Here is a 14,687-nt window from a genome sequence, read left to right on the forward strand (position 1 = left end):
TAGGCAGAGGAAGATATAGATACATAAGACAAGCTACAGCATGATTAGAAACAGAACTACGGGTCTAAACCCATGCTAGAGGCTTTGCCAGGCTGTACTTTGACACAGTGGTTCTTTGACCTAAGTAGTTGACTAACTGAGCACGCTAACATGTTAACATGTAAGAAAAAGGATTTGCAAACATTTTGACCTGATCGCAGAGCGAGATAAAAAGGTAAGGGATCACCAAAGTTATTACAATTTGCCCTGAGGGGAACATGGATGTCTGTATCGAATTTCATGGCAATCCATCTGATAGCTGTGGAGATATTTCACTCAAAACCACAAATATCAACCTCATGGTGGCGCTAGAGGAAAAGTCAGGGGATCACCAGAGTCTTTCAGATTCATTCTCTGGGGAACATGAATGTCTATACAAGATTTTGTGCCAATCAAAGTAGATGTTGAGATGTTTAACTAGATAAGTAAAGAACTTCGGCCTGCTGGTGGCGCAAAAGGACAAGTCAAGGCATCAGCAAAGTCAGTAGGTTTTATCCTCTGGGGAACATGAATGTGTGTTGAAAATGTCATGGCAATCTATCCAGTGGTTGCTGAGATATTTAAATCTGGACCAAAGTGGTGGATCAACCGACATTTCCATCCCTACAGCCACGCCGATAGAATGACTAAAAAATCATCTCCTTCATCCTGGCTCGCTATTTAATCTGCTTCCTCTCCTCCACCCATTCATTAATTCATTCTCCCACCACTCTCTCCCTCCAGAACATCATCCATCTCTCTGCTATTTCTTCCATCCATTCATCTTCGTCCCTCCTTCCCACTCCAGCATCCCTCTGCTCCTCTCCTCATACATCCTTTCATTCATTGACCGAACATGTCGGCTCGGCGGTGTCGGGTTCCCCTCTCAGGAACTTCCAGATGTATTCTCTGGAGCTTTTTCACTGGTGCAGAAAACATGCAGGCTCACAAGCTGAGACCCACGCATGACATCATCCCCCCCGACGGTTGTCAAAGCTTTCATCCCCCCCTCCCTCCCTCTGTATACTGCAGACACATACACACACTATGTCTGCTATATCTGCAGTTTAACATACAGGCAGCAGCTGGGATGAGGGGGCTTTTGGGATAGATCAAACACCTCTGGAGGAACTAAAAATACACACACCCATGGGTCAAAGAATGACCTTCCCCCAGATTCAATAAGTAACATGCAAAAATAATCATGCTATGAGGCAAACAGCGGGAGGAAATACTATAACCATGCGCTTGTGGGTAAACTCCATATTCCTACTAATCACCAACTCTTAAAACATCACTGAAGGTTTATTTTGCAAAGTCAGTGAAAGCAAATAGAGACTTTGTATGAAAACAGCGACACAAATGAGAATCCAATGAACAGTGTAGATTGTCGTCACTTATCCTGCGCAAACAGAGAACAATTTCCTGCGAAGCTCTCTAACGAGTATATGCAACAACTCTTCACTGTAGGTCTCATTTTAAATAACATAACAATAACGTAATACTCTAATTATAGTCTTACAGTGGCAGTGCAATTCATTTGTGCTATGTTTAGTGTGTTTTTAACAATCAAGTGATACTGATGCCCTCAGCCAGACTCCCACTTAACGACACACATCCATCTGCACTATCCACTTATATTACTAAAAGTTTAATTAGTGCTGGAAGAATACATGAAAAGCTAGAGTGCTTTTAGCTCACTGTCTGCTGTTTAAGTGGATTGATGGAATTTATTTATAGGAAAAACAAGAGAGAATTAGCTTAGTGGTAGTTTCCAGCTCACTCTTTGTTTTTATCTGTCCCAGAAAAAATGTTGCTCTTAGAGGAATACTTTCGCATTTTGGAAATACACTTATTTCCAAAAGAAGAAGAGTAAGAAGATTCTATCCACATTAGCGTGGACGTGGCCTCAGCGGGGGTGAATCCCACCCCGTCGACACACTCCCTCTCTCTGTCAGACACACAGATGTGTTCAAGGAGGCGTCACAACTGCCCTTGATGTTTTGTTTCTCCACTGTTGTTTCAAGGCTACTCCAGAAAAGAAGAAGTAAAGAAAAACATCACACAGGACATAGCAAAACATCACTCACTCTGAATAAAAAATACACTTCTGTTCCTTCCCCAACCATCAATGTCAAGTTTTGCTCACATCACACACTTTGGTAGATAAGGTGAGAGGGAGGATGGGGAGGTTTCTATGTTTTTGGAGGGGGTAAAAAGGAAGAAGGAAGTTTTACTTTAATATAACCTTTGTTGTCATGAAACCTGTTCAGGAAAGGAGTAGTACTTTACTAAATACTAATATTTGTTACTGGTTGTAAATGTATACGTACAGTGTATACAGGTGTATATCCGCACTTGTGTGTGTTGTGTATGTTTGTATGTTCACGTCTGTTTTTGTCGAATTTTATGTAAAACTTGGTCACAAAAAAAGAAAGGCAGATAGCCAAAAAGAGAACGTGAATGAACTAGGGATCAATTGTTTCTGCCGCAATTTCCAATATGAGTCATCTATTATTGATTATCTGATGACACAGACTCCCAATCAATGTTGTATTTTCTTACATTTATAGAAAAATAAACTGCTTTGCTCTTTTTCTTCCTGTGAGCTTGTTTTGACATTGAGGCTGATCCATAATATTACTGTCTGACGCCATTATATGAATCAGATTGGTCGAATAATAATTGGCTTCATTAAATAATCATGTGCTTATCGACTACCAAACTATTTTGGCTCCTTCCGATCTATCGAATCTACATAAAACTTTAACAGTGAAACATTACATGCAGCCACTTCACGAGCACCATGACTTGCACGGCCGTTCGTGTTGGCCTCTTGTCGGAGAGGTTAATGTGAACACGTTGCCCCAGGCAGACGCTGCAGCTTCACTGCTCCCTGTATGATGCCAGTTTGATGGATAGCTCTGGCCTGCTGCTGGCCTGGGAGAGAGAGGTGCTGGGGTGGGGAGGTGGAGGGCTGAACAGGCCTGGTGCACAGATGCAGCATTGCTCTGGTTGCAAACACACAGACAGAAACACATACATCTAGGATCTGAGGCTTTCAGCACTTAGCAGGTAGTGAGAGGCCCGTGGGAGTACAAGTATGCGCGTGTTTCTTCTGGCAAGACGTTATGGGGTCTTAGTTGGCACACACTGGCAAAAACAAGGAAATGGCTCTAGACAGGCCTAAATCCTGTTTTACAAAAAAAATCACAAAACATAAATCACTTTATCACAAACTACACCCAAAAAGACAGACAAGCTCCAGCAGTCAATAATGACTTTCCTCTCTCAGAATCAAAGGAGGAAGTAGCACGACATTGTAGCTGATGGTCGTGAGTATAAGGGGGGTAACTTGCCGTTTGTGTCTGCATCTTACACCAACAGCCAGGGTATTTTCTTTCAACCATGATGGCAATGTTTCCCTTAACTTAACCAAGTAGTGTCAGATTTATAGTTTGGTTCATCTGGTCTGGACCAAGGGGAAACAAAGTTAAATGTTTTCCTTTTAGTTGTGGTCAGCATTGTGTTCAGACTGGCTTTTTACAAACACACCAAAAAAGATTAAATATGAAGTCATTGGACAGTTTTGGCGACTGTCACTTTACTGTGCCACGTGTTAATTTAATGTCTCCAGTGTTCATGATGATTATTAGTCAAAACTGCAACTCACTCAATTAAAAAATAGTGGGGCATTTTACACCATAATACCACAGGAGATAGTTACTGAGTGGTCGCTTCATTTCATTCACTTTTTATTGAGTTAGTAAAATAAACAAAGCAGGACACAAGCTTAACACATCTTTGCTTTAATCTATCTTTTTATTTGTTTGTGTTTCTGATATATCAGGTCAAATCCCTGCACTCACATGTTGACGCACTTACGTGTTGCCATGGTTACCAAATGATCATGCATAAAAATAGGTGATTGACCTAACGCGGCACGCCCTTTTTTACGTTTGTTCCATAAAAGTAAAAAGTTGAGGTCCTGATCAGTTCACACAACCTACTATAAATTTGTCAAAGTCGGGAACACACGTCCACATTTTTGAGGACCGTAATCATTGGATTAAAAAGATGATCTTCAGTGCAAAGTTACGTTCGGCGTCAACTATCTTACAACTAACGTTAGCTCAACTAGCTCACTGTGTGATGCAGAAGCTGTTTCTACTGTGAAAATCTTCAAGAGCTCTGATGCTAACAGTACAATGATTCAGGATATTCAGTTATTAACATTATTTGCATTCTTCACAAACTATAAATAAACCAGACAATCCACACTGAGACCGATCCGAATCAGACGTACCAGAGTTTGTCTGAACTGCACCAAACAGGTTACCTTAGTTGCCTCCGCTTAACCGCACACTCACTTCACCAGAGAGGTGGCAGACCAGAAAATGCTCATATGAGTCAAAACAGGCACGAAGAGCTTCGGGAGGAACTGACAAACAACCTATATTCGCATGAGAACTTGTTGACCACTGTTTTATCAAATAAAGAAGCTGCGGAGAAGACTAACCCTCTTCTCTGTTTGAAAAACAGAAGCAGTGGTTGTTCGCTCTCTTTGACCTCTGCACTTTTCACTCTTCTCCTTGTTTTTGCTCAAACTGGAGATAATGTAATCTCCTCCCATCCCAGACTCTCTGAAATGGACCTCCCTTCAAACTCCCTGTTGTCTCGCTAGCAGACAACCTCCTTTAAACTTTCCCCTTTGCCTCCCTGTCTGCTCAGCCCTGCTATCTCCTCTTTGCCCGTGATGCCTCACAACAACTGCACAGTGTCAGAGGTCACATGACTGAAAAATACCTCAGCACACACAAACTATCTGTGGACTGAAGAGATATATTCGTATGAATGACTGATAATCTGTATTTCTCCATGCAGAAATTATTACAAATCTGCTGCTGAGATAAAAAAATATTTGATAAAAGTGGTGGTCCAGTTCATACAATAGTTACTATGATTGATATGGAGCAAATGTAGGCCTATGTGTGCCTCTAAGTGGTAATTTTCCACTTTGCCTATCTTATCCTTGAAATATTTCAGACAAATCTTCAATACTTCTTCAATATGGAAACGATTATACCAGGGCTGAATGGGGTTAAGAGGATGCTCCTGAAAATGTTAAAATTGTAGCAGCCTGAAGAGAAGCGGTGACAAGTGATGAAGTGTGAAACAGATGCAGAATGCTTTTATGTGTCCAATGTGTGTCTACACATGTGTGTGTCTGTGTGTGGCTTGACCTTCCTCGGAGGTTAAGACCTACGTAAGCTGACACGACGTGTGATGTCGCACCTTCCCGGGTGTCTTGTTTATTTGAAGCTCTTTTATAACAGATATCAGTTTCTTTCCAAAGTGTGTGTATGTTGTCGGGTGAAGTTTGGGGATTATCCTGCACTTATCTCGCTATCATGTGAGCCTGTGTGTTTATTATTGAGCTTTATTGAGGCCATTCATGGGAAGATTACGTTTTCAAACACCCAATCAGTCAAGTGGCACAGTTAACAAAAAGACACAAAAAGAGCATCGCAGTCAATACATCTACTGTTTTCAAGACTGAGAGAGGGGAAGCTAAGTTCTGCACGTTACTGCTAAAATCATAAGACTTCTGGAGGTGACTTCACATTCATAGGACAGAAAAAGTTTGGCACAAGCATCGCCTTGGCAACCCCAAGTTTCCTTTTATTTCTCTCACTTCCCCTGTCTGCAGCTATGGCAGAGACAGACACATAATGATTCAATGATGACTCAGTTCTGTGGCAGAACCCAACCCGTGTGTGTGTTGCTGACAGTCACCATTCATAGACATACGAGAGACATTAATCACTTTTATTTATTTGCATTTATACCGTAACAAGACTGAGGGTCTACAGCCATGGTGGCAGCTCTGTGAGAATGTAATGCTCAAGGACAAGAACCAGAATGCTCAAGAACCAAACCGTTCGATAGATAGAAATATTGGACAAATTTAATATTTTGACCTGATGATGGTGTTAGATGAAAAATCAGGGGATCACTGAAGTTCACAAAGACCTTGGATGTCTGCACCAAACTGCATGGTAATCCATCCAACAGTTTTTTTTCACTCTGAACCACAAACAACATCATGTGCGTTCAAAATGTCATGGAAATCCACCGAGTGGTTGTTGAGATATTTCAGTCTGGAAACAAAGTGGTGGACTGAACAATTGATCAACGGGTCGATCGACCAACATTTCCATCCCTCGAGCCACACTGCTAACATGATCAAAAAGGAAGCAAGACCAAGAGTCTACAGCCTTCTCACAATGACAAAGCTAATGTGCTGATGTTTAGCATGTTCTTAGTTTAGCATATTAGCATGCTAACATTTGCTAATTATCACCAAACACAAAGTACAGCTGTCAGTATTTGGTCATAAACCAAAGTATAAAGTATTGGACAAAAAGAAATTTTGACCTCATGGTGGCGCAAGATGAAAAGTCAGAGGATCATCAAAGTTACTACAATTAATCCTGAGGGGAACATTAATGTGTGTACCAAATTTCGTGGCAATCCATCCCATAGTAGAAATATTACACTCAAAACTAAACGTGAACCTCATGGTGGCCCTGGAGGAAAAAAATGTAGGTCGATAAAGTCAGTAGGATTCGTCCTCTGGGGACCACGAATGTCTGTACAAAATTTCACGGCAATCCATCCAACAGCTGTTGAGATATTTCAGTCTGGACCAATCTGTTAGACTGACCAAACAACATTGATATCCCCAGAGCAACGCTGCTGACATGGCTAAAAAGGTAGATGGTTTTAATTTGTATTAAACAGTTTGCTTGTTAAATGCAAATGTATGCTTCAAGCCTGCCATTGAGTCCTTGGCAGATTTGTTTTTAAAGAAAGGTTAGCCTTTCTTGGGTTTAGTTATCCCAGCTTTAACTGTTTGTGTTAATTACAATTATGTAAACCTGCAAAGCCTCAAATAAGACCCTGCAAACTTATTCCATGCCCAGACAGTGTTGGCTTTGGAAGATGCACTGCTTCTGGTGGTCAGCAGAATAAAAGTTGTTTCATAGCATACTCAACCTGCAAGTACTGGCTTGTACATTTCTACTTTACCAGCTAAGTTAAGATTTAAGTGATGCACAAATCAAGCTCACAGAAATGTCTGTAAAAATGGGGGCATCTGGTGGCCTAGTGGTTGAGATGTATACCTTATAACCCAACCCTCCCCCACCACCATGGTTGGATTCCGACTGGGGCCCTTTGTTGCATGTCATACACTATTTCCTGTTCATATCTTTACTGTGCGCTGTCCAATAAAGGCACAGAATGCCAAAACATAATCTTTAAAAAAGTAAAAATGGATCTCTTTAAATGTGTTGTGTCAGACCAGCGCTCATGGCAAACAAGACAAGACCTGAGGGTAAAAGGCACCAGCTTGTCATCAGCTTTGGCCTGTGCCATGACTGTTAAGATACATCAGCTTTACCTCACCTTGAACATCCTTTGCTTTGCAAATGATAGCTTCATGGTTGCCACATGCTGCAGAGACAGCAGAATCAGTTACACATCTGTGGTGGTTTGAGGCAGCAGAGTATGAAACCAAGTCATGTGGGTGGCCTTTTGTGGTTTTAAAATCTTTGAAGCTTCGTTTGACTAGCAAGGTTCATCAAGGAAATATATGCCCTTCTGTTTTGTGTTTATCCACAGAGTGCAACTTCCTGCTATATTTTAACATTAGTCTCTTCTACATGCACCCAAGATGCACAAGCTTGTCTTCATCTGAATGAGCTTCGTGTGATGCTGCCATGATAAGTACAGTACTACTGAAAATGAATGCCAAGGCAAGTGAAGTATTTTAAATTAAATGTTCACCTTCCCTAAAACAAAACACAGATGTTCTATGCCAACCATGTAAAAATCTCTCTAATAATTACAAATACGTTTATCTAGGAGAGTCTTGACTTTGAATGGAAGCCGAAATATGTGGACACGCTAACAGACCACCGAGTACTGAGACAAGGCGGCAAATAATGATTCATTTCAGTATCTTGTTTGTTCTATCGCCTGAAGCTTTTAGTAAGAGGACTCCTAAGCTAAGAGAAGGGACGGGGTTGACAACACGTTTCATAAATGAACCTACTTGCTATGTCTACAGTGATTGGACTGACAGTTGACCAGTCTGTGTTAGAGAATGTGAAATTAAACATTTTAGCTTTAGGATGTTTTGTGAATACGGCCCCTGGTCTAACAGATGTAGAATATACATAAAATATGTGATTTCTTTATCTGATATAGCTGACAGATAAGGTGAGGTCAAAGTGCTTAGAGAACACTCTGAACAACACAGTGAGTTTATAACAGATTGTCACACAGTCTGACTGGAAATGTATATCATGAGGTAAGTGTTAGTTGGTGTGCAGACATCCTTATTTTTAGGAAGTGTGAAAACCTGCACCTCTACCACATCACATGTAGCACTTACCATAAACCGATAGACCAAACATTTATGAGAAAAACATGCTGAAAGATGTCAACCGCATGGTCATATCTCTGCAAAGATATACATTCTTGATTTCTATGTCCAAAAGTATTACATCTTTAACTGGGCAGGATGCTGCTGTCATGCAAGTGAGCACATGATCCTCCCCTGACAAATAAGATGATTGAGTTTGTCATCTAGAGAAAATGATAATTGCTCTGTTTAATGTCCACAACTCCTTACTACCTTACTTACTCAATGTATTGAATGCATTCAGGGCATCTGGGCTCCTGGAAAAAGTCCTGTTTATTTTCCACATAGACAACGTCAAGTGACTTGGAGCGGTTTGATACTCTCAGTATCAGTACAAAAGATGTCTCTGGTTCTTTGATAAAAAGCACAGTTACAAGCTTGTGTACATAAAAACAAGGAGAGAAGTCAACTACGACTCCAAAGGTGCATTTCGGTAAGAAATATTTAAATCATCAAGCTTAAAATTCTGTTGTGATTCCATTAATTGTTGAGTGAAGATAAAGATTGCTCTTTGTAGGAAGCAGTTTAATTCAATTTTGCGTCTGATTCTGGGTTTGTTTTCCAACTCCAACAACAAAGCAATCCGTGATACCAAACTGGGAATGTTAGTTTTGAAAGTATTGGAAGTTTTGACTCTATGATGGAGCTAGAGGAAAAATCAGAGGGTCACCAAAGTATGATTCGTCCTCTGTGGACCATTGATGTCTTTAATGGCTATCAATCAGATCCACGTGAGTGCAGAGTGCCAGTGTCTGTCAGTCTCACTGGAAGACGAGATGTTATGGTGACAAACTGGTTTCTGACAGTGTCATGATGCAGCCAACGGAAGTCGAGACAATAAACTTGACTTTCTTTCACAGTTCTGTGTTCAAAGTGTTCAGTGGCAATGGCCTAACTTAAGACGTCACTTACACTTAACTGATTAAAAAAATAGGGATGTTAAAAATGAACACATCAAAGATGCCGAATAAACTCAAATAATCAGATCTTAATTACTTAACGTTCCAGGGAATCTGTTTGCCACTGCCAGCAGACAGTTTATGTCAAATTAGTGCTGATTGCTGTGACCCAGGGAGTGAGCTGATTCAACTGAAAGATAGAAGAGACAGTACAGGAGGAGGAGGAGGAGGAGGAGGAGACATATCGCTAATGACAGAGATGGCCGGGTTCACTACTCAGCCTCATAAATTCAATTCAGAGCTTTAATGTCTGAAGACTCATGTCTCTTGAGCTCACAACTTTTAATGAATGAACTGTCGACTCTGGTCGTCTATTGCAGCTTTTCATCTGCCCATGAAAATGTAGAGAAAAGACAAATTCCCAAAAGAGATGTGAGAAACTGCAGGGGGGGGGGGCATCCCAGTCCTCGAGGGAAAGTTGAGGAAGCTAAATCAGTTTGTTTGTCGACTAACCCTTCACCCCTTCTCTCCATCTTTGTCTCCTCTTTGTAGACATTGCTGCAAAGACTAAGACAATAAATACATTGAAGAGGAACTTGTAGTCTATATTCTGGCTATGTGACAGCTGAACAGGCAACTTCTAGTGAAGTTGTTAAAGAACCAAAAGAACCATATGAACTCCAAAAAGTCCTTCAGTTGTTTTTCACATCTGACAAACATCTTATGTCAGTTGGACTGCATGTTGGTTTTTAATAACATCATCTTGACTTTTATAGGAAATTGTGATGGGCATTTTTTTACTATATTCTGACATTTTATAGATTGAATTACTAATGGATCAATCAGGAAAGTTAATGTGTGATGTTAATAATCAGTTAACTGTTAAAGTCATTTATTTGCTCGTTCCACCTTCTCAAATGTGAGGATTTGCTGCCCTTTTCCTGTTCTTTATCACCAGAAATTACATATCTTCGGATTTTGGACAATTTGTCAGATAAAACAAGTGAGGATTTGCCGACTTTTGACTGATTTTTATCACCTTATGTTATATATTTTGGACTATGACTGCAACTAACAATTATTTTCACTATTGATTAATCTGAAGATCTTGTTAGACCAAAAGTCCAAAAATAAGCAAATCGTGTCATTTGAGATGCTGGAACCAGAAAACGTTTGGCATTTTTTCACAAATTTTGCTTGAATAATTACTGAAACTATTATTCGATTATTAGAATAGTAGCAGATTACTTCTTTTTTTTTCTGTTGTTCGGCTAAACGATTAATCATCTAATATTTCAGCTCTATTTTGGACTATTTGTCAGATAAAACAAACAATTTGAAGACATCATCATGGGCTCGGGGGAGCTGTGATGGGCATTTTTCCATACTTTTTCCTAACATTTTATAGACTAAATGATTCAAATCAATTAATCAGAACAAACAACTGACAGATGAATTGATAATGAAAATAATCATTAGTTGCAGCCATTAGTCTCCAGTATAGGCATTCATGCTGTTACGTCCTTAGTAAGCTCGGTCACTCCGCTCTGACACATACTGATTGAAGCCAGATGACCCTCTCCTCTGCAGCACCAAACTCAAACCACCTGTAGCCCCATCTCCGTTAGGAATTTACAGAGATTAAATGCTGCCACTACAATAACCACATGTGGGCCTCTGAGGCAGGCTGCTCCCATCGCACAACAAGGGATCTCCGGGTAAGGTCTCAAACCAGATAGCTGTGGAACCCAGATGAGGTCATACTCAGACAGCTCAGACTACATTACTACACTGGGTCGTGCAGGATGGGACGTGAGACGGTAACAGAACCCTAGTTTAGCGCAGCCAGTGTCATTCACAAACCTTCAGCTTGAAGGTGCACAGACAGAGCCGAGATCATTGTTTGATGACCTGCGGGCAATCTGATTGGACGAGCTAAACGGTAATTCTGCCGGTCCCTTCCCACACACAGTCATCTCTAACTCAATTCTCTAATGACCATCACAAGCCAGTATCACATGTAAGCGAAGGAATCTGAGAATCGAAGAGAGACATGCACTGTTTACTTTGCACTCCTTTTTCTTCTTCTTCTCTTTTTTCTCTCCTCCAAACTCAGAGGGGTGGTTCACTCATCTCTGCCGGTACTTTCCATCATGTTTGAACTACTTGGACATGACCTAGAAGTTAATTCACTACTGCTGCTCTGGAGCTGAACCTGAGAGCTGCAGCTTCACCAATGGGACCCCACAATACCAACACAGATATCCCATTACAAATACAGAGCCTCGCTGCCTCTTAAAGCTGGTGTAAAGACAACATTCATTTCACTTTGCACCTTCTAGAAATTAAAATGTAATCATCACTGATGATTTGTGAATATTCCCACTCACGTGTGTTAATCCAAAGATCCATTCAAGGGTTTGTTTTGGGATGTGACCTCATTTCACATGAAACATGCTTTGCAAATTCTCAGTTTCTGCAGGAACTTGAGGAAAATACATGACACTGCAGACAATTTTGCTCAGAAGCAGAAAAACTTACTTTTCCAGGAAGTGGTGTGTAAACACTGGCATGCGCAACTGTCAATTAGAGCTTCATACAGTAGTTTGACTGACTGTAATGTCTCTATTATATGAGGCAATGCCATGCTTCTAAGACCGAGCTGCTGCACGTAGAAACAATTAAGAGCTCTGCGGTTTCCCTCAGTCAGAATAAATAACATCTGGGCAATACGGACGGAAAGTATTTAGGGACAGTTTACGAGGACACTGTGGTGCCACCACCTTTTAATAGGCGTGCAGGCAACGTGAGTGACACACCTAATGGATGCTTTTAGTGGCTCAGTCTTCAATTATGCAGACTGCTGCTGATCTGAGCGGCTGTCCAGCGTGCGCCGAAGATGCGCTGGAGACGTTGACGCGGCAGAAAAGGCTCTCTCTCTCTCTCTCTCTCTCTCTCTCTCTCTCTCTCCGTCACTCATCATTTCATCTGATAATCTGCACAAATGTTCAGTTCTTTAGAGGTTATTACTCACCAACAACTGCCGCTGTTGTCAAAGTGAAATGTTGACTTATCCCGAGCATCCTGGCGCACTATAGAAGTCCTGTAGCTTCAGTTATTCCACGGACTTTTTCCTGTTTCACGCTCGGTGTTGAGATCAACAAGAGATCTCCCGGAGAAGTCAGAATCGCTAAATGACTAACAAGAGTCCACAAGGCATTTCCCTTTGCTGCAGCATCCAGTTGTAACTGTCTGAGGTCCCGTTTCAAACTGACTCCTCCACTCGGGGTCTCTGTTCCATTGCGTGCCGTCTCTGCTGAGCGGCGCGGGACAGAAGAGGAGGAGGAGGAGGAGGAGGAGGATGAGGGCGGTCGGGACCGTTGTAAGGAGTTCACTCATGCACAGGACCTTATGAGCCACATTTACGGTGGCTTTTTTTGCTAAACCATGGGAAAATCTTAGTCAAATAACAGTGATGTCTGAGGGCTGTCAGACCAGAATAGTGTCATTTCAACACACAGGATTCAGTCTGTGACAGCTGACCCTTCTCTTGAACTGTTCTTTATAACTCCTTGTATTATAATACCGTTAAAGTAACTAATTGCATCGCAACTGTATCAGAGAATGTTATCGTGCATCACAAATCTGGTCAATTTACGATGGATTCAACATTGTGAAATGATATTTTTTCATTTGTTATGTGGAAGAAAAGTTTTCCTCTAATCATAAACACATGTTTGTAATCATCAGTTGAAATTGAATGACAGTAAAACTCAAAGACTAGATTTAGAATAGTTCAAGAGTGAGGGAAGAAATAGAGCACATTGTTATTGTTATTTTTACTCCACGATAAATTTAGTAAAATTGCTCTTAGGCCCCTTTGGCACTCAACCCTATGTAAGTCATTTATTTCCCAGGGGTCCACACTCATTTACCAGCTGTGGGTTTGTGTTGAAAGTTGGGGCCACTATAGTGTATTAAAAAAGAAGTTTGAAGCCTTACCATCTGTGTCAGTAGCACCTGAAAGATGTTTTTCATCTGTCGGTTGAATAACCTAATCCAAATAGTTTCCCACGGCCATATACAGTATGAACAATATGTAATGCACAACAATTTTATGATGTAAAAGATGATCTATTGCAATGTGTTATAACTTAGCTTATAATGATCGGTTTGGTTTCATTCAAGCAATGTGATGATTAAATGAAGAAGGCATCAATATGGCAAAGTAAGACTTTTACATTAAAAGAGTAAATGCACATTTTTACATTTAGGTAAAAGAATGAGTTCATGTCTCATTTGGTGTTTTAACAAAATACAGTACATCACAGCATTATCTGACTTTTTCTGATGCCAATGATTGTTCTGGCATCTTGCAGCTGTTGTTGTAAGATGCGTGCTGATTGGCTGCACAGTTACATAAGACTCATACATGTTGTTGTTATTACAATCATTGGCATCTTCACGTGAAACCAAAACAAATATCAAAATCCCATTTGTAGCATGAAAGAAACTAACTGTGAGCGATGCATCTGTGCAGCTGCTTGTCTTTGGCCAGTAGCTCAGTTCCTGTACTAGAATGAACGAGACATTCAGGCACACAAATTCAGCCCCTGGTGACTCAGATCGTTACAAAAAGGGCAGGGTTACAAATAGTCTGAAAAGTGGTTCCAATTCCATGGACCCACAGCTGGAGAGGACTCCCAGTAAGATTATCATAGGATTATTATAGGAAGGGTGGTGGACTAAATTCATTCAAAAGGGGGTCAGAGCTCCCCGATTACAGCCAGCTATACAAGTGCAATGTTACCCTTTAATGCAAAAAACAGTATCTTACCTAGCCAGAGCTACGAGGTTCACTTAAAATGATACTCTTGGCAGTATTTTCACAGTCCTTTCCATCATCCTGTAATAGAGCTGTATCTGAAGAAAATGATCTGCACTAGTTTGGTGTTATTATACATCGAACTACTGGGGAGAAAACCGCTGGTATCAACCTACTGGAGGGAATTACAAGGAGGAAACCACATCGTGACACCTTACCAATCACTGGTAATCAATAGCCGACCATTTCAGAAGAACGTAGCAAAATCTACCCTGATCATTTCTTCAACAGCTGTAGCATTGCAACCCCCCCATCAGCAAATGGAGGGACAAAATATACAGAAAAACTCCATCAAGCTGTTGAAAAATGAACCAGTTTTATGATGTGAGACGCTATGGTTGAAGTTTGGTTATGTTTAGGCACAAAAACAACTTGGTTAAAATTAGTATTTTAT

General features: G+C 40.8%; 1 protein-coding gene across 1 annotated transcript in view; it reads right to left on the reverse strand.

Annotated features, from left to right (window-relative positions):
- Positions 1-12,672, reverse strand: part of itga1 (integrin, alpha 1) — a 44,291-nt gene extending 31,619 nt beyond the window's left edge. The window contains exon 1 of the mRNA XM_070924709.1: positions 12,443-12,672. Coding sequence (XP_070780810.1) covers positions 12,443-12,491 — 49 coding nt within the window. The 5' untranslated portion in view covers positions 12,492-12,672. The remainder of the gene's footprint in view (positions 1-12,442) is intronic.
- Between the last annotated feature and the right edge of the window lie 2,015 nt (positions 12,673-14,687).

The sequence above is a fragment of the Enoplosus armatus genome, chromosome 18, assembly GCF_043641665.1.
Source record: "Enoplosus armatus isolate fEnoArm2 chromosome 18, fEnoArm2.hap1, whole genome shotgun sequence".
NCBI classification, from domain to species: domain Eukaryota; kingdom Metazoa; phylum Chordata; class Actinopteri; order Centrarchiformes; family Enoplosidae; genus Enoplosus; species Enoplosus armatus.